Genomic DNA, 21,057 nt, shown 5'->3' with positions numbered 1-21,057 from the left:
GCCAAGAGCAGCTAGCCAGCCCCACCGACTACAAAACTTTCAACAAGCCTATTAGAGGATTTTTAAAAGTATTCAGTAACATTTTTTTTATAAAAAGAGGAAGAGATTCACTTTACAGAGGTTCCCTGAACCCATTTAATCAGAGTTTTCATAAAGCAAACTTGTTGAGAATTCTGCCTATAGTATCAAAACTGTTAACTGTTAATAAAAATCAGAACAGAAAATCAGCTTAATATGTAAAACTTGAATTTGTCAAAGATTAATCCTAAAATGTCAGACAACAGCCTTTCCCATTATTTCTCTTCACTATTCTTTTTATTCTTTTATAGCTGTACTGAAGGGCTGAGGCAGCCCTGCAAGGGGAGTTCCTGTTTGGATTAAGAGAACCACAGGGGGTATCTCCTAGTCTACCGGTTCTTAGAATTGCAAATTACTCAACGGAGACAAAGGGGCACCTATTGTTTTACCCAGCTAACCAACTCCACCAAAAAAGTCCTTCCCGGAACTGAGGTGGAGGGGGAAAATTCTAAAAGATGGGAGGAGGGGCAATTAATTTTAAATATGAATGGGAAGGGTGACAGTTTAAAATAAGGAGAGCTAGGGGAAGGGGAGAGATTCAAGCAGCAAGGTACATTTAATTCCCATCAAACTGATTGCTAATCATTTTTCTTGGGCAAAGTGCTCTCACAAGTAGTCGGTTCTCAGCTAGAGGTTTTAATACTCACCAAATCCTCTGAAGCCCGAGCTTGTGCTCTTCGGAAAAGATCTAAGTCATACTCGCTAGTCAGGTTTTCCAAGAGAGGTTCCCGTGTGTTCCCATAGGTCTGCCTGTGTTCCTAGGAAAATAACCAGAATATGATATTTTCTGCTTGTAAGAACACATCATCTATTTCATTTCAATTTATGCCAATGAGAGGGCCAAGCTATTTTTTCAGTGCCTACTATATGCCAAGCATTACACTAGGCACTATTGACTAGACACATACTATTCATCAGTTTAATGCCAGAAGATGTCCATTACCCACCCTGGTGGTTCTTGGAAAGGAAATGCTCTTACAACCTCTCCAAAAGGGAGTTTCATTCTTCTCTATCTCCAAATGAGCACCTCAAGGATCAAAACCCTATACCTCCATTTCTCCCTCTGAAAATGTGCACAATACAAATAAATATAACAGACCCTAAGGCACTACAGATTCCTAGAATCCTGAGATCTGGAAGGAACCTTGGTGGATACTCCCTAATTTAAAAACAATACACAAAAAACACACACAAATCTTTAAGCCTAAGAGTCTGAGATTTTAGACTGAAAGAAAAATCTGCAGGTAGAAAGGGACAGTTGGATGAAAGTCTTTTGTAAATTCTTCCCCTTGAACTGCTGCGCTATCACACTGCCAAATGCATTGTTATGCTTACTCCAGCCCAAATGTGTACAAAAAATACGCTCACCTCTTTGAAAAACATATTACTAAATATTAAGCAAGAACAAAGGAGGGAACAGTCACAGAAAATTTGAAGCATAAAAATAATCCAGTTTTAAATAAGTACTAAATCTTACCATGGTACTCACTAGAAGTATCCTTTCACAGGAAAGAATTTCTACGAGGGAAACTTCCCTTTTAAACCTTTGACTTTAGCCCTTCCCACTCCATCCTACACTCCACCTCCCACCCAGAGAATAGAAGATACTGGCAGTTAGGTGGAGAGAATGGCTCATCCCAGAAAAAACATTACAGATTTCACACATATATTAGCATATGAAGAAACCATTCACCAGTACCTTTACTCCTAGTAAAATTTCTTATGGTTAACCTGGGCCCATCTGATGGATATCTTTTTTTTTTTTAATTTAATTTTTGTTTAAAATATTACAGATGTCCCTTTTTCTCCCAATGACCCACTCCACCCCATCCCACCCCCTCCCCAGTCCCTCTCTCCACCATTGTCCGAGTCCTTTGGATATCTTTTTGAATTTGGGCTCTGTCATCTAAGATTTAGGTTCTAAGCATTAGTTATTTCTTCTAGTTTCATGAACTTTTTTTTTTAAGCTTAAAAAATCCTATCCAGCATTTGTACCAGGAAGGTTGGGTCCAAATAACCTCAGCCAAACTACTGGAAAGCAGATGTTTGTAAGATAAATTTCAGGAGCTTTTATTTCAGGCACTCTTCCTACCTGTATAGTTCTGAACAAATCAGCTCTCTAAACCTGTTTCCCATCTATAAAATAGGTGAAAAACCACTCATCTTTGCTACAGATTATGGGAGCAACATAACCATAGTGCCTACTACAAGCACTCAAAAAATGGCATTACGTATTGCTGTATCATTACACCTCTACCCAATTTGTAGATAAAAATCACTGAACAAGACAGAAGAATACAACCTTGCAACTCTACAGCCTACTAGTGCGCTTCCTCCACAAACCCCACAGTCTGGTGTGGGTGTTTAGCTACAAATTGACCCCATAACTCATCTCACAATGGCCCGACTCCATTTATTCATAAGGTCATATTCAAGACAGTGATGACTACCAAAAAAGTAAATAGTCTGGCATATTTTTGTCTTAGTGAAGCCATGCTGACTGCCTAAGTAGTCACAAGCCATATTTTTAATAACCTTCTCGAATGACTAAATACGCAAATATTCTACCTCCAAGAAACAATTAAAAGAAAAATATACATCAGAAAAAGACTGAGTGATTACATGCCAAAATATAAACAGTGGTTTATACCTTAGAGGGTAATTTTTATTGGAATTTTTCTTCTCTATTTTTTTTTGGTATTTTCAGTAGTAAGCTTTGTTGATAATAAAGTAAGTCTTTACTTAAAAATTAAATTTATGCAAAAGGTTTTTGAAGAATTTTTAACAAAATGAGGAAATTAGTTCAAGATATTAAAATGAAAACAAAATTCAAATCTGTACTTACAGTAATAACCAAGTTATTTAAATAAGGCATTTTGTAAAAAGCTAGAACACATGCCACAATGCTAACTGGTTATTTTTAGGTAGTAGGATTAATGTTTATTTCTGTATACTTTTCCTAATTGTTCTGTATTTTCTATTAAAAATGTATTACTTTTAAAACTAGAAAAAAAGTTAAAATACTACAAAAAAATTTATAGACTATATCATAGAGTTAATACACCTTTTGTTATGTAGGAATTTTCTTTTTCCATTAAACTAAGTGGACTATTGCTTAGCTTGAATATTTTTCCTTAAACAGGTATCTCCATTATCATGGCATTTGAGTGAGTAATTTAACCCTTTGAAGCTAACATTTACAAACAACTAGAGGATTGAACTTTTTTTTCCATCTAAATTCTAACAGTACATTTTGCTTTTAGAAGGTTTCGGTTTCCACTCTGAACAGCTGGTTTGGGGGTTAGTAAACTCTAACTGCCAGAGAAGAGCCCTTCTACCTATAGAGAACGCCAAATGGCAAATCTGAAAAACGGAAGCTTAGAAGCCAAAAGCAGTTCAAGCCAGCTAAGTATTTAACTTTTTCTCACCATATATTTCTCTTTCTGTTCTTTACTCAGCCCAGAATTTCTTTTCTTCCTGAGTTCAGCAACCTTTTCCTTGTATCGCAGCTGCCTCTCTGTTGGTGCCTAAAAGGAAAAAGGAGAAAACTGATAAGCTGGGTAGAAAACTCATTGTGTAATTAGTTTCAAAATGAAAGTAACAACACAAAATGGGGTGGGGAGGAGTCCGATGTGTTACAGCCACCATGTTAAAACTATTGGCAATTCGAAAATTCCAAATCAAGTGCCCTTGTCACACAGACCACTACTCTGTCAGTTAATATAAGTTCAGGAATGTTCTTACTTTAATATTAACCTAAACAGAATACAAATTAAGGGTGAAAGTCTCCACCAAAGGAAAAGGAATAAAATAAAGATCATTTCAATTCAGTATTATTGAAAGCTTACTGTTTCCAAGGGCTGATATAAAAATAAAAATTTAAAAACTGAGTAAGAACAGAACTGAACACAGACAATGAAGAGAAGTGTAGCTACCACTTACAGAGTGCGTATTACCTGCCAAGCACTGGGGATAGGTACCTTGTACACATGTAGGTATTATTCACTCCTTTTTATTAACAAGGAAATAAAGTTTAGGGAAGTTAGCTGACTTGCCCAAGACCACACTGCTAGAATAAAAGAATCACAGTATTCAAATCCAGATCTGTTTGGCTCCAAAGCCAAACTTCTCCCTCATCGCCATGCTTCCTCTGCTATCCATTAATCTAACCACAAAGACAGGCATATGATGAGCTGTGTATATATAACACGTGACAAGAGCTAAACTAACATTCTGAGAACATTACAGTGGGAACGCATGAAGAAATTCATTAATGGTAGGAGAATTTTTGAAAAGAATTCCTACAACAGCTGAGAGTTGCACAAGACCTTGAAAGATAAATACAATTTCTTCTTGGTATAGGTATAGAGTTGGGGGCAGAAAACCAGCAAGAGTAAAGACCAAAGGCATTCAGGGAGGAACAAGGAATTAAGTGTAATCAATGGGTATGAATGTTCAGACAGGCAGAGGATTAGGGTAAAGCAGCATCCTGGAATTCTAGGGAAGAGAGAAGTAGAAGAAAAACTACATCATCAACAAATGTCAAATACCAAGGAAAAGTCACTGGTGATCTTGGAAATATGCCAGCAGAGTGGAAGGGTTTGAAGGTAAATTACAACGGGTTAAAAAGTAGATGCAAAACGAGGAAATAAAGCAGCAGGTATAATCTTTCAAATAGTCAGGGTTATATTTTATTAATAGTATATTATTATGATGATTATTATAAAGTGCATGATTCCTTCATTTATGATGTAGAAGTGTTTGATAAAAATTTACTATTTGAAAAACAAATATGATTCTGAGTTTGACTAAAGACCAGTTATTTAAACATACCATAGGAAACAAGAGGCATGGAATACCTAAAGACACTCATGGGCAGAGGATATCCAAGACTTGGCTCCCAAATTGGGAATGGCCAGAGCTTTAACAAGGCCCGTACCTGATGCCTGGTTGCATGCCTGTTGTTGTCATCTTGCCTGTGGGACAGCATCCTTTCTTCTATCTGCTTATCCCGGCTCTGTGCTCTCACCTGCAACCATCAACAACGTCAATAAATCCACCTGCTTCTACAACTATGTTTACTTAATGCATAAGAACACAAGAATAAATTCTCTGAATGTATGTGGTACTTTTACTTTCAAAGAGTCTTCACATTTATTATCACAAAATCTATAAGATATAGATAAGGCAAGCTTCACATTCCATCATCCCAGCCATTAACTGAGAATCAGAGAAGTGAAACAATTACAACTAAATCATGATAAAACTAAGAATGTAAAGTTTAATTGATGACTCTGAACCTGGACTCTTTCCACTGTACAATGAAAAAGAAACAATGCAGGAAAGAAGAAGTGTAAGAACAGAGTGAAGAAGTACAAAGAAAAGGTTAGATACCTGGGGTCAAGTCTACAGCGACACAACTATAGTTATGTGATCTTAGATAAATCACATCAGCTCTCCAATAGTTTCAGTTTCATCTTCTAGTAATTGAGGACTCATATACTACTGTTTATTCAACACACAACTCATCGTGGTCAAAACAGAAGACTGACATTCTCCCACAGATCTGCCCCACCCAAAACTTCCCTACATCAATAAAGAGCAACACTTTCTAAACAAGTGATCAGGTAAAAAACTTGGCCATGCTGGACTCTCTCTCACAGCTCACATTGAATCCACCAGCAAGTCTATTAGGCTGCTCCCCTCCAAAATATATCCTGAATCCAACTAATGTTTACTATCTCCACTTATACAGCACCAGTCCAGGCCACCACCTACTGCCTGAGCCATGAAGCAGCCTGAACCAACTCTTGCCCCTCCAGTCCATTCTCTGCACACTAGCAAGCTGAGATCTTTGAAAAGCGTTTATGAAAATGCATCACGCCTCTGGGAAAGCCCTCCAGATGCTTCCCGCAGCCATCAGAATACAAACATACTCCTTGTGCCAAGTCCTACAAGTCCTTTATGATCTGGATCCGGCTTCCTCATTTTCCATCATGCTCCAGCCACACTGGCCAACTTTTGGTCCCTCAAAACCAACAGTTTATCCCCACCTCACGACCTCTGTGCTTGTTCAACCTTCTACTTAGATCTCTCCTCCTAGATCCTGACACAACTGCCTCTGTCGTCAGCCATGATTCAGATCAAATGCCAAAACCTACAAAAGGTCTTCCTAATGACCCAAGCAAAAGCAGTGCCATACCTACCCCTTCATCATCCTCAAAGCAGTCATTTTCTATATCGTTAGTGTCTTTTTGTTTTTCACACCATTTTTCACTACAAGAAATTCTTGTTTACTTATTAATTTATATGTTGATTTTGCCTCCCACAATGAGAAGGTAAACTCCTTGAATGCAGTAGCCTTTTATCTCATTCACAGAATCCTTAGATACCAACAACAGTGTTTGGCACAAGCAGTCACAGAAATCTAGGACTGAATAAAAATGGTCATATCACTGATGGCAATCATTTACCAGGAAACTCAGAGTAATCATGTATATGCAATTACTTTACAAAATGCTAGAGCTTTTAATAAATGCCAGGAACTAGTCTAATCTTTCCATTTGGGATTCTAAATATAATAAAAATATGTATCTTTCAGAAAGTCTCCTGATCCTCCAATACATGTTCCAGTGGTAAAGATGGATTATGCTGAGCTTGACTCCCCTTGAAAAGAAAAGCACAAAAGAGGGAAAATTCAGGTAATGCTTTCCTTTTTTTTAGAATTTTCTTCCACAATGGAAAATTCTATTTTTCTTTTAAAAAATGAATTGCTTAAGGTAGCATGTTCACATTGCTACAGGCCAACAATTTTAAGTAATACCTTAAGAAGGCTTTTATGTAAAACCATTGACAGTCTCAGATCATTCTATTTAGAAACAAGAGATAGAGGACAACTCTTAAAAAACAGCTCACAGCTATTTTCAGAGAAAGAAGTACATAATGCTTTGTCAGCTTTGATGCAGATGTTGGGGGAGCTGTTTCTGTTTTGACTTGGTCTCAGACTAATGGGTAGACCTAACACTCTTACATAGAGCAGAAGAAATTGCCTTGCTTATTACACAAGAGATTTGGAATGAAAAAAACGAAAGTATCCTCAACCTTAAAATCCATATAAGCATTGACTGTATACTACTTTGCTGAAAGAATGAACACATAAAGAAACTTTCCATCCTGTGGTTGACTTGTATATATGAGAATAAATTCCTGAATCAGAGAGAAGTAACGCTAGCTGGGGAATCTACTTTTTCTCAGGAATGAAACTGCCTCAGACAGGAATAAACCTGTGACCATGGACTTATTAATAAAATAACCACCACAAAAACAAAACTTTGGTTTAACTGGCTTGGATAACCTGTCCAAAATACTATCCGAGCAATCAGAATTAGTTTTCTGGTTCCATCCTTGGTAAGAGCAACCCACAAGGAAACATATAAAATAGGATCTTAGGTTCTACTCCTAAATCCATTATGCTAAAATCTCAAAGGTTATTTAAGATTATATTTTTCAAGAATTTAAAACAAGATTTAGCTAAGAATGGATGTGATTGAGAGTAATAAAAAGGAAGAGTATTCCACAGAAATAGAAAAAAAGAATTATGAAAAACTTTTGAAAAGTAAAATGTCTTCATAGATTTATAAGACAAGAACCTAATACATAGATATTGAGACCACATATTTATGCAAATAAGTCCTTAGTGAAAAAGGTCTCTAGCAGTCTTTGTAACTTTTTTCATTCATTCAAGTCTTTATAACTTTCAATGAAAAATAATGCACTAGAGGGTGATGTTCCAAATATTCCATAATCTTGTTAATTTCTTTCAAAGCACTCATTACAAACTATAATTAACTCTTTTATCTGTTTCATTAACTATTGTTTTTAAAACACAGTTGTTTTATATGTTTCCTCCACTAGAATTTAAGAGCAAGAACCTTGCCCATTGTCCACATTGGATCTCCACTATTTAGCAAAGTGCCTGGCAAATGGTAAGCACTCGATAAGTACATATTGAATAAATGAGAACACAATTACCTTGCATTCGTCAGCTGAGAGGTTGTGATAGAGCGGGCATCCTGAGATTGAGAAATGTCTCTCATGTTTTCCTGTAAGATGTCCTGTTAAAGGAGGGGAAAACTAAATCTCAAGATAGAAGATTTAAGCTTAGAAAGTGCTATTTTTCTCCACAACAAACCTGGTTTAATGCTGTATAATTTTTATCAAATATATGCCTGGTCAAAGAGATTGAATCAAACAGACTGAATCCATAGAAGTTAAGTGCTGTTAAGGGCCATAGGTTGGGCACAATAAATTCTTTTCTTCCACAGGTTAGATCTGGCAATATTTGAACATACTTGTGTACATTCAATATAAATTGTAACTCCTCCTGTTCTGATGTATTTCTCAAGTTCCAAAATATTGCCCTAGCCAGTTTGGCTCATTGGTTAGAGCGTCGGCCCAAGGACTGAAGGGTCCTGGGTTCCATTCCAGCCAAGGGCACATACCTTGGTTGCAGGCTTGATCCCCCGCTGGTCGGGGGCCCGTGTGGGAGGCAACCAATCGATGTGTCTCTCTCACATCGATGTTTCTCTCTCTCTCTCTCTCTCTCTCCCCCTTCAACTCTCTCTGAAAGCAATGGAAAAAATATCCTCAGGTGAGGATTAAAAAAAAATAAAAATCCAAAATATCATAAAGCCATACAGTTATAATAAGGCACAAAATCACACACTGAGATATTCTCTTTTGGTAGAATTTAACTCTCCTATGCTAAACTGATCAAGTCATTTGTGTAACAAGTGTACTTTCTATTACACAATTCTATCCTACCTGATGAACTTGTTTTAATAATCAACAGAAACATAAAAAAATGGAGAAGGAAATAGCCTTTTCTATTATAAGTAAACATATTTTGATAATTTTGGACCAAATTAAATATATTCATTTGGGGGGGGGGGTTTATTTAAAGATTTAGGCTTCTTCCATAATCAAACTTTTAAAGTTGGCACAAGGCCCTCTTATGAGGAGAAAATGTTAGGAATAGTAATACAGAAAGGCTCTTTTTTATCTAAAGGGGAATCTCTTCATTTTTCTATTTTTCATGTGATGAAAACACAGGGAACTGAACATTATTTCCTTTTTAAACGTCTCCTCAACCAAAGGTTTATAAAACACCTAGGATTGAGAGGAATGGTGAGACAATGCTAGGGATAAAAAGATAAATTGGCTAAGTTAAATTGCAAGTCTACAAATATCTTTATCTTTCTTTCATGAAAGACAACATTTAATTTTGAGTAAAGGAGGCACTAGGATTTAAAAAACTACACATGACTTATAGAATAAGTTTTAAAGGGCAAAAACAGTCCAAGTTCTGAGGGAGAGGGGTGTTATGATATACAGGCTGCCATTTCTCTGGAACTATATTATTAAAAATACAATTTTAGAAATCCATACGATTTATCTTGGGCACAAAAAACTACCTCCAGTGGTCAAACACTATATATAAAACAAAATGTCACTGATATGGTGAGCCTTTTTAGATATTATACATTTATAACTTCTAAGTAAATTATTCAAGTCATATTTTATAGGTAAGCTAAAACTAATTTAATGTGTCTATATTAAAAACGTTTAAATGGTAGCTGATCTATTGACCTAGCAATTCCACTGCTATGAATTTATCCAGTAGATTTTCTTGAAAGACACAAAAATACATACATACAAGGCTATCCATTACTGCACTGTTCACAATAGGTAAAAAAGAGAAATAATCTAAATGTCATTCAACATAGGACAATTTAAATAATTTCTGAACTATTGACACAATGGAATTCTCTGTATCCTCTGAGTGCTCATAATGAAAATATCTAAGATGCCAAACCAACCATAGTATATTTTCCTTCTTATGAATACCAACAAAAAAGAAATCTATGTTCATATGCATGTGTGCTTATTCATGTATAGAAACTTAACAGAAGCATTCATAAAATAACCAACAGTAGTTTTACACCTGGGGCATATGAGTGAAGAACTTTACTTATGCATTTCAAGTTCTCCTGTAGGGTTTTAACTTTTCACAGGCAAATAATACTTTTATATCAAAATTATATTTTTTAAAGTTAATGCCATTATTTTGCCTAAATTAAAGAGTGGAAAAAGAGCAAGCATAATTTTGGAAGCTCAGGTTCATACTTTTCAAGCTCTGCCAGTACATTAAAACCAAAAGTAAAAATAAACTTTCCTCCGACACAAGAGATTTATATTTATCCTCTGGTTTATCTCAATAAGAGGGCTAAGTCCTGGGCATAACTAACACACAATCAGACCCCTACTCTGACCTCCTCTCCTCCTCTCCACTTTGGTCACTCTGCCCCAGGCATATGGGCCCCAAAGTATGCCTCACTGCTTAAAAATTCTCCTGCCCCAGACCCACTGCACTTGCTGTTGCCTCTAAGTTTATTGCTTATTACCCAGAGAGGCATATGGCTTTCTCACTGCTTTCAGGTTTCTGCTCAAATGTCAGAGTGGCTTTCCCTAACCTACTGTGTGCACATGCACAAAACATACCCTACCCTCTGTGCATGCCATACTTACTTTCCCCCAAAGCACGTATTTCTAGTTGATGAATGTGTATCTATCGGGTTTGCCTTCCCTGGTTAGTCACCTCCAAGAGGGCTGGGATTTCAACAAATTCACAGCTATATCACCAGAACTTAAAAAAGTGTCTGGCGCACAGCAAATATTCAATAAGTATTTACTGAATGACTGGTTAAACATAGCACATAAAATAAAAGTACAATTTAGGAATACATGGACAGTGACTAGCAGAGCTGAGCAAAGTTCCTTCCCTTGCTGTGTGGCAAGTGGATCCCCTTAATCCTCTTAAAGTACATTAGCACCCGGCCGGGTGTGGCTCAGCAGTTGAGCATCAGCCTAGGATCCAAGAGACAGCGGTTCGGTTCCCCGTCAGGGCACATGCCCAGGTTGCAGGCTCAATCCCCAGTAGGGGGAGTGCAGGAGGCAGCCGATCAATGACGATGCTCTCATCATTGATGTTTCTATCTCTCTCTCTCCCCCTCTTCCTTCCTCTCTCTAAAATCAATCAAGATATATTTAAAATAATAATAATAATAATAAAGTACATCAGCTATCTCTTGCTTGTACTGGAGTTTATAAAATGTCACCTAGTCTTAGTTTTCATGAAACTGATTTAGGCCTGAAACAGTTATATTGAGTAACAACTATTATGACATTCAGAGGAACTTTTGCTCTATTTTATGCATTTTGATGGGTTGAATTTTTTTTGAGAAACTGCTAAGACCAGGAAAGAATCCAAATAAAAAAAATACTAGAAAAAATGTACTGGTAGCCTCCAAAGCAGCAACTTACTCAGTTCTACCTTTTTTTTCTGAACCTGCTAGCCACATTCAAAGGCTAAATCTGAGATGTAGACCCAGTAGTAAAAGGTCCTTTATCTCCCAATCAACACCTTCCAACTCTAGACAACAAAAGCTTAAGCCCAACATTTGCACCTAAGCTTACCTAGGGAGCACAAATAAGGTTAAAGCCATGACAAGAGTAAAATCCTTGAGTAAGGGTTCAAAGTCTGTCATAAGAAAACAATAAAATACTCATGTATCTGAGAAGAAATATTTATCTAGTTTATAATTACTAAGTACACAAAGGCACAAGAGCTAAAGCTACTGGTCACAAAAGGCCAGAGTTTCAGCTGTAATCTATTATTTTCATTGCCTCTTGATAAAATAGTCATCTGTTTTTCTCACTTCCTTATCAGCTATGGCCATACAACCACTATTCTGCACTAGTTTATACTCTATTAATCCTCATTAAGCTTGTACTATTTAATATACAATAAGATTTGGGGAGATACCTGGTATTCTTTTTCATTTTCTGCTAGAAAAAAGAGAGAATTTTTCACTGGGAAAAGCTCTCAAGAAACTGAATGTGCATCACAGTTAATTTCCAGATCTATTATTATGGAAAATAGGCCACAAAGCATGTATAAATGCTTTTATACAAGTGGGCAATTCACTGTTACTCTGAGCATGTGATCACTGAAGAGCCTTAAAAAAATAGATCACAACAAAACACTAAACATTTCTGGGTGATCCTAATCCCAGAGGGACAAAGAACCACAGAACACAAGATGTCATAAAGTTGTGGTACTCTTACCTAGAGAGTTACAGCCTGGTGTAGGACACTTCATATTAAAATTGTAGCTTTCATGGAAGCGACGGCGCTTGGGGCGATGAGAGAGATCACTGCCTGAGTCTTTCAGGGACATGTCCTTGGCAATGCTCTCATCATGAGACACGTTGGGGCTGGAGATGTCTATGTCAGACTCAGAAGAAGGTGCGTTTCCAGTTGGAGTTCGAGGTGGAGACTCATCATGATCAGCAGCATTTTTAGTTTCTAAAGTAAAAGCAATTGGTAGAATTTGTGAATAGGATTTACTTAGTTAGATGTTTACTATTCAGAAGAGTTTATGATATTCCCAGATCCTCTATGATTTGACCAGTAACTTTCAGCCATTTATCTGCTACAAAGGCTAAATGGAAAATGAAGAAAAACAAACATTGTTCCTTTTGTGCAACTTTAAATTCTGACTAAAATTAAATTTGGGGTTTCCTGAATACATGTCACTTATCTGTGTTTCTCCTAAGCCCCCAATCATGGCTAATCAAAGCTGGGTGGAAATAAATTTTTAAAAACATTACCATCCCACTCTATTTCCAGGAGATACACAGGATGGAAAACAAATGAAAATGTTTGTCTTTCTGGATGACAATGAACAGACTTGGTGTGAAAGTATAAATAGACTTAACTCTTAACTATTGGTAATCTAACAATTCCAAATTCTCAATCAGGGGTTGCAGCTCTGGCTGGTATGGCTCAGTTGGTTGAAGCACTGTCCAGTGCACTGGAAGGTCACAGGTTAAATTCCTGGTCAGGGCACATGCCTGGGTTGCAGGTTTGATCTCCAGTCAGAGAACAGATGGCTATCGATCTATGTGTCTCTTTCTCATCGATGTTTCTCTCTCTCTCTCCCCCGCCTTCTCTCTCTCTAAATCAGGGGTTGCAAATCAAATGCCTACAGGGCCTGAGCAAGGCCAAACAGAAAGATGATTGTCAATCTCAAGCGACAACTACCATTCAAGCTCCAGCCAATTATTACTGTGAGTGAATGGCCACCTAATGTTCCCAGAGCTTTCCATTTTGTAAAAGAAACCAGTAACTCAACTCTTCATATAAAATTTCTGTATTTTCAAATACTGGCAACAACTTTTTTTTTTTTTTAATCCCCACCCAAGGATATTTTTCCATTGCTTTTTAGAGAAAGTGGAAGGGAGAAAGATGCATCAATGTGAAAGAGATACATCAATTGGTTGCTTCCTGCATGCACCCCGACTGGGGCAGGTGTTTGAGCCTGCAACTGAGGTACATGCCCTTGACCAGAATTGAACCCAGGGACCCATTAGTCCTCAGGCCGACACACTAACCACTAAGCTAGAGCCAGATTTTTTTAAAATTTAAATATTGTGCAAGTAAACCAAACAACCATGTTGGCAGGCTAGAAGCTCACCAGTCTATAACCTCTGCTCAAAGGCCTCTGATTTGGGCTGGTGAATCACAAACTCAATAGCTTACCATCCCCATTACTAAAGGACACCTCAGAGATTCAGAGATAAATGGACTGATAAGCATGGCTGTAAGAAAATCTGGTCCATAAACACAATGGACCTAGAGAGTATTACATTAAGCAAAATAAGTCAGACAGAGAAGAACAAATACCGTTTGATTTCACTTATTTGTGGATGCTAAAGAACAAAATAAACAAAATATAAAGAAACTCATAGATATAAAGAACAAACTGAAGGTTACCAGATGGGAGAGGGTTGGGGGACTGGGAAAAAAGGTGATGGGATTAAAAAGTACAAGTTGGTAGTTAGAAAACGGTCATAGGAATGTAGAGTACAGCATAAGGAATATAGCCAATAACGTTTCAATAACTATATATGACGCCAGGTGGGTACTAGAATGTTCAGGAGGATCACTTAGTAAATTATATAACTGTCTAACTACTATGATGTACACCTGAAACTAATATAAAATAATACTGAATGTCAACTGTAATTGAAAAATAAAATTTTAAAGTTAATTAAAAAAAGAAAATCTGGTCTAAGCCTTCATCATCTGTAAGAGGTACCTACACCCTTTGCCTAATGTAGGTCCAATCTAATAGATCCAGCTATTCTGTACCTCAAGAATACTTCAGTACCAACTGTCCTCAGCAAGACATAAGAAAGGAATCAGGTAAACCGCATTCACCTAGCTGAAATTTTGTCAGTATTAGGCATCTATCTGCAGTGGGCCCCAAGCATTCCTTACAAAGATGTTGACCACACCCTCTCTGTAATGGGTCCAAATCATACCATACCCACTCACCTCTATCCGAAAAGTCAACCACTTGCTCAGTTTCTGAGCCAGACGAACGAGTCTGCCGAAGCGGGTATTTTTTCGGAGTCACTGGGGCAGGCTGCTGCTGACTACGGGTCACTCTCCTGGTAGAATAAGCAGGCTCCTCAGTGCCAAAAGACTGCAAATTTCGAACAGGGCTGGAATCTGAAAAGATAATAAAATAATTAAAGAAAAAACATGGAATCTATTTCACATCCATATGATTTATTAGCATGTACGCACTCCTCTTCATATTTCACAAAATCCAACAAATCTTTAAAATATCTATTTTATTAAATAAAACATAAGCAAAAGAGCCTAGATCAGGCATAGAGATGAAATATCATTTAAAATTAATAATGTAGGTTGTGAAATCAAGGCTAAACATGATTCAATTCCACTCTATCATACCAACCAGCTGTGGCACTTAGGTCAAGTTAATCTCTCCAACCCTGTTTCCTTATCCTTAAAAAAAGGGAAAATACTAGCAGCATATTCTTCATGTTTGTTGTGAGGAATGTGAGATAATTTATGTAAAGGACTTAATGTGATGCCTGGTACATAGATCTAGTGCTTTATAAATAATAGCTGCATCCTCTCTTCCCTTACTCTAACCCACCATAAAACAGATATTCTATTACTAAAAGTATAACAATATACAAGTACTTCCTTTCCTTAGGGATCTCTTTTTTCTTCCTGATTACCCTCTCTGAAGCCCTGAAGAGAAATCATAGTAGATTCATAAAGGATAATGCAATAATACAGCTTTTTAAATTCTTTTGGATGGCAAAACCTATTCTGAAGCACTCAGCAGCCTTTCTATATTTCCAAACTGATGACACTTGAAAAAGGAATAAAAGAAATTCAAAGCTAAAATTAAAGCATATTTTAAACAAGGAGAAAACTTAAATTCTCAAACTTTTGTGTAAGTCAGCACACAGGTTATCAGTTTGCACACCTTCAGGGGGCTACATTTAAAACATAGTCTACATTTTCCTTAGAGAGGGCCGCCTTACATAGACTACATTGTGAATGGTGTCCCCAGGAGTTGTACCACTCTGTGGTCATGAAGTATAACAAGGAAGAGAGCCAGAGCTCATGTGTTTCCTAGCTGTTTTGAATACTTAAAACTTTTAAGTATCCAGGGCATGACCAATTATACTTTCTAAGAACACTGTGCCCTTTCCTTTGAATATACTGTTCCTTTAGCCTATAACAACACTTTTCCACCTTTTAACTTGTAAATTTCTACTAAATTCTTTAAAATTTCCATCTGGGAGTCCTGCCCTCATCCGGCTGCCCCATTTCTTAGCTTCCTTAGTAATCCAAGTAAACCTCTGAGTCCTTACCACAATGCATTACAATGGTCAATTTACATATCTATATCTTGCACTAAACTGAGCAGTCCTTGAGGGCAGAAACTGATTTTTCTATCATGACATTCCAGTTCATAACAAAGTACCTGAATTACAGTAGCCATTTATCAATATTCCTTTTGTGCTAGCAATAAAACTTAAAAGCTGAGAAATCAAAAACAGCTATAATTCAACTGAAATGTTAAACTGAAAAGTAAAGTTAGGAACAGTTGTTAAGAGAATATTCCCACTTTCTTGCTTGAAAAACTGATGTTTTTCTCTCATGCTCACAAGTGATAACCAAATCAGCACTATTTAATGGCTCAAAGTATATTACATTTTCCCCCCTTAATATATTATTGCTGTCCGGCCATGCGTGGCTCAGCAGTTGAGCATCGACCTGGGATCCAGGAGATCAGGGTTCAATTCCCGATCAGGGCACATGCCCAGGTTGTGGGCTCGGTCCCCAGTCAAGGGCGTGCAGGAGGCGGCCGATCGGGGGCTCTCTCATCATTGATGTTTCTATCGCTTTCTCTCCCTCTCCTTTCCTCTCTCTGAAATCAGTAAAGATATATCTTTTAAAAAAATAAAACATATATATATATATATATATATATATATATATAAAATCAACTATTGATCATCAGCTTTCTGGATTAACTGCAATCTTCTTTCTTCTCCAGCGAATCTCAAGCAGAACCAGAAGGGGTCTGAGGTACCTTCCAAATCTAAGCCCAGATGGCTAATTGCACTAAAGAAACTTTTAACACCAAGATTCTCTACTCTTTACTACCAAAGCAAAATTCTGGGTATTTACAAATTCAGTCAACTATTTATATCTATTAATTGTGTATCTGACTATATTATGGAATTAAATGTAGTTTTAGAAGTATCAGGCCCCCCTTCCAGTAACAATTGTCAGGAGACTACTTTAAGTCCCTAAGTCTAAACCATTCTAACAGAAAGTGACATAACATTCCCATTTTACTGATAGAAAAACTGTAATCTAAAAAAAGTTAAATTCAAGGCATACATGTGCTACACATCCATTATACCAGACATAGTTCCTTTGGATCTCAAAGTTGGACAGCACCCCCAACAAAACTGAACCATTCTTATGTTTTTGTTAATTTTTTTTTATTGTTGACACTATTACAGATGTCTCCCATTTGCAGCCCTTTGCCCACCTTCACCCTGCCCCTGCCCTCCCTACTCCCCAACAGAACCATTTTTTAAGGATCTGATATTTCTGTTGTCATTTACTCTGCACTTCACCAGATTCTGTCATCTACATCAAGTCAAGGGACCAGTTTCCACATTAACACAATAATGTGATGATCAGTTAGTAGGTTGTGAGGCCTGGTCAGGAAGAAGGATGCCTTTTACCTTGGGAACTCTGGCTCAGCCGGGCTGAGGAGCGGGTGACTCGGGCAGATCGCCGGGATGTGCCATCGCTCTCTGAACTGTCTGTGTGCTCGAGATCTGTAGAAAAATCGGAATCTTCGGTTCCATCTGAACTACTGCCTGCATTCCTCTGTAACACCATAGATCCAGACATTAGCACAGAAGCATTTACTCTGTGGGTTTGTATTAACACTGGAAATAAAACGAACCGTGATGCTGAAAACACGAAGTTCAAACCTAAGAAAGAATTCAACAGTCAACTTCCCTTTATTTAGAATGTTTAAATGAATAACCTACAAATAATGTATCCTTATTAAATAATTGAAGAAAGAGAATTAATTCTTCCTGTATTAAGACTAATTCTAGCCCGGTCGGGCATGGCTCAGCGGTTGAGCATCGACCTAGGATCCAGGAGATCGGGGTTCAATTCCCGGTCAGGGCACATGCCCAGGTTGCGGGCTAGGCAGCCGATCAGTGACTCTCTCATCATTGATGTTGCTATCTCTCTCTCTCCCCCTCCTTTCCTCTCTCTGAAATCAATAAAGATATGTTTAAAAAAAAAAAAAAGACTAATTCTAAAACAAGTCCATTTGGAGGTCAGTATCATAAACTGGAAATAAAAGTATCCAACTGAAAATGGCCTGGCTGACATAACACCCATTCATTTATATATAAAGTCCAAGGTAATGAGAAATATGTTAGTGCTTGGCTCCATTTAACTTTAGGGTAGTTTTTGTTCAAAGTCTCCATGAATGTCTATCACAGTTTAAAAATTCATACACTAATTCAAAATATCATGGTCCACAACTCTGATCCTAAAAGAATTTAAGCAGAAAAAGAGTAAAGTTCTTCCTCCTTATGTTATCTGCCTTTGAAGCTTCTCCATATGAATACCAAAAGGGCTTTAAAAAAAAAAAAAGGCCCTAGCCAGTTTGACTAGCAATGGAAAAAATATCCTCAGGTGAGAATAAAAAAAAAAAAAAAAAAAGGCAGCTTGTACAAGAAAACTTGTAGGTATTCAGAAACAGAAACTTTTTATCGTCTTTTTAATTAATAATTATTTTAAGAATAACTTTGATCAGTTGGGCATTAACACTATATACCCTTTACTAAACCAGAAAGGAAAGAGCATTTGCAAAAAAAAAAGACACTACAAGTCCCCTAATCTTCATTCAAAACCCTTATGGCCTTTTGTGTTTAGAATTCAGAATCTTTTAGATTTTTGGAAAGGGAATACTTTGCATATATCCTGCAAATAACACACCATAATCAGATATATTACTATTTCTGCAGCAAAGTATGTAAACAATCACACTAAAGAAGACATGCAAAAACTGTAAGTAGCCTGGGACAGTTTAGGACAGGTCTTGCCACCAAATAAGTTACAAAGAACAAACTTACATTTTCAAGAGCCCTTTGTATTTGGGGAGACCGTGGACCTATTCCAAGGCACCAATACTATTCCTGCATTTGGTGAGCCTTAACATAAACACCTACTAATGTAGGTTGTTTTAGCAGACACTAAAAAGTGTAAATATTTTATTTGAAAGCCTCTGTGAAGAGAAAGATTTCTGCAGAAATCAGCAAGAATACCACTCAGCTTTCCAAATAGTTCAAGGGTAATGTGCCCAGAAATGATGGGAGGCCCCAGTGTCACGGTAAATCAATAGGATGAAGGGGGTGGGGGTGGGAGGGTAGTAGTTAAAGGTCATCTAGTCCAGTTACCCAGGTATCTGAATCACTATCACCTCTGACCATCCTTTCCTGGCTTGACCTTGTCTCTCTGATTTTCACCAATCTACTCCTCATCCTACAGTAGTGCAGATTTACTTGCTCCCACACTTCCTTCCCACAACACTATGTAAATACACACACACACACACACACACACACACACTTGAGTATATACTAGATCCTTCTACAGTTATTTATGTCTCCCCTCCCCCCCATCAGACTGTGATCTTTTTTTTTAAAGCCAGGGATTATGTCTAATTTTTGAATCCTCAGCAATCAGCACATAGCAAGTAGTCAATAAAAATCTGTTGAATTACATTTGTTCTATAGTGCTGCTCAGCCACTGCCTAACTGAGTAGCTTGGGGCTCTCCTTTATGCCTCTGTTCAGCTGTAAAAAGAAGGGGTCGGGGTGTCCCAAGATGATCTCTAAGTCCCATGTAATTCTACAAAGTTTCTGATTTTACAAACTGCATTTGCTAGGCGCTGTCCAATTAAGCAAATAAGGAAAAATTACGGCTTGGGTGCAACAGGCCACAGTGGGTGGGATCCCTTGGGAGTAGGCGCTGGTTCTCTACCACCCAGTCCTCCCTGCTTTGTTGTGACCCCCGCCCAGAAAGGAAGGATGCTCCAAAACCCCGCCTCTCCATCTACAGCATCACCAGCCCGAAGGGCGGGGATTCGTGCCACCCAATCCTAGTCACGGTAAACCGCACCCCCACGGGACAGACTGCCAAAATCAGCCAATCAAGAGAGGAGGTATCGTTCTCTACAGCTAGTCCGAGAGCTGTAGGCCAGGTCCAGACACCTCCCCCGCACGCGGGGAGGTAACCGTTGGGCCCAAATGGGCGGTGTCACCAGCCAATCAATATGCTCCTAGATGTTTCAGCGACCAATTAACGAGAAGAACGCCTCCGAGCCAGGCAAGCAGAGGGCGGGAATAGTTGCAAGCACAGGCCGAGGCCAGAGTCGGGCCCACATTTTTCTGTTGGATGTGGATTGAAGAGAGAGTTGCCGAGATAGGTGCGGGGGAGCGAGAAGTTGGAACTCAGGGGCTGTGAAGCGTGACCAACTGCGTCACGTTGCTCAATCCACAGTCCTAGACACCCGCCATCCCTATGGTCCCGTTCCTCTCACCTTCCTTCGCGGCATTGCCGGCGGCTGCGGCCCGACGGTTCCGATTCGGGCAGCGGCGGCAGCAGCAAGAGGAACGGTGGCTCCGGCGGGCTCCGTGGCGGCCTCTGTAGCAGTCCCAATCCTGCGGACGATCCCAAGTGCCTCCTGCTCCACAGCGTCTACAGCCTTCTGCGCAGGCGCCGCGGGCTGAGGCGCTTTTTCCTTCACTTCCGGCTGAGGCTCGCGTCACCTGACGTTACGGGCCAGATGGTGTGCTGGGAAGTTCGCTTCTGATAGTGAGGCTAGAGAGCGCCATTTTGGATTTGGGCACAAAGTACAAACGGGGCCAGCGATTTTTAGTTAGGGGAATGGCACCCTTTGTGGGCCTGGGGAGCCATTCTTATTTGGGGCAGAAGCCTTACAGTTGAAGTTAACGGGTCTCATCTTTACCTTGGGCAAAATTCCTCTTCCCGGTAGTTTTAAGTTCTGAAGTCGAGGAAGGAATCCCTTAGAATTCATCAGGTTGTTATTTAACCCCTTCGTTGCCTAATTGGCTAAAGGACATTTCCTTTTCTCATATAAACTCAAAGTTAAGAAGGGATACTTCACACAAAAAACTATTTTTAAGAGTCGTCTTGTGTCTCAGAGTGGTAAGAATGAAGGCTTGTAAACGAAACGAAAGGGTAGCGTCCATAATCCGGAAATTTTTTGTCTGGTAGAGGAGACACTGTCCTTGCTCTTAGCGAACAGCAAGTCAGTCACGTCGCGGAAGGAAACAGAACCATTGGCCAGAAGCTGTAGCTCCAAACAATTCCCAATTTAGCTTTGTGGTGAGCATCCACCCCCTTCCCCCACTCCGTATGGGTCTGAGAGGCCTGGGTGGCCCGCGGGGGCGGGGTG

At 38.6% G+C, this 21,057-nt stretch overlaps 1 protein-coding gene across 4 annotated transcripts in view; it reads right to left on the bottom strand.

Moving 5' to 3' along the window:
* KAT7 (lysine acetyltransferase 7) overlaps nt 1-20,310 on the bottom strand; it is a 30,524-nt gene extending 10,214 nt beyond the window's left edge. The window contains exons 1-8 of one of the 4 annotated variants that reach the window (XM_016215607.2): nt 20,179-20,310; nt 17,292-17,439; nt 14,539-14,715; nt 12,265-12,504; nt 8,110-8,192; nt 5,018-5,107; nt 3,507-3,605; nt 726-836 (exon numbers count right to left, since the gene is read on the bottom strand). In XM_016215607.2, coding sequence (XP_016071093.1) covers nt 726-836; nt 3,507-3,605; nt 5,018-5,107; nt 8,110-8,192; nt 12,265-12,504; nt 14,539-14,715; nt 17,292-17,439; nt 20,179-20,193 — 963 coding nt within the window. In that variant the 5' untranslated portion in view covers nt 20,194-20,310. Of the gene's footprint in view, nt 1-725; nt 837-3,506; nt 3,606-5,017; nt 5,108-8,109; nt 8,193-12,264; nt 12,505-14,538; nt 14,716-17,291; nt 17,697-20,178 lie in introns of those variants that run through there. The other 3 variants (XM_016215609.2, XM_016215606.2, XM_016215608.2) reach the window with 3 other exon arrangements.
* Nucleotides 20,311-21,057: the final 747 nt, after the last annotated feature.

Source organism: Miniopterus natalensis, chromosome 17 (genome assembly GCF_054644295.1).
Source record: "Miniopterus natalensis isolate mMinNat1 chromosome 17, mMinNat1.hap1, whole genome shotgun sequence".
Classification (NCBI taxonomy): Eukaryota; Metazoa; Chordata; class Mammalia; order Chiroptera; family Miniopteridae; genus Miniopterus; species Miniopterus natalensis.
This window is presented reverse-complemented; position numbering and strand designations above follow the sequence as displayed.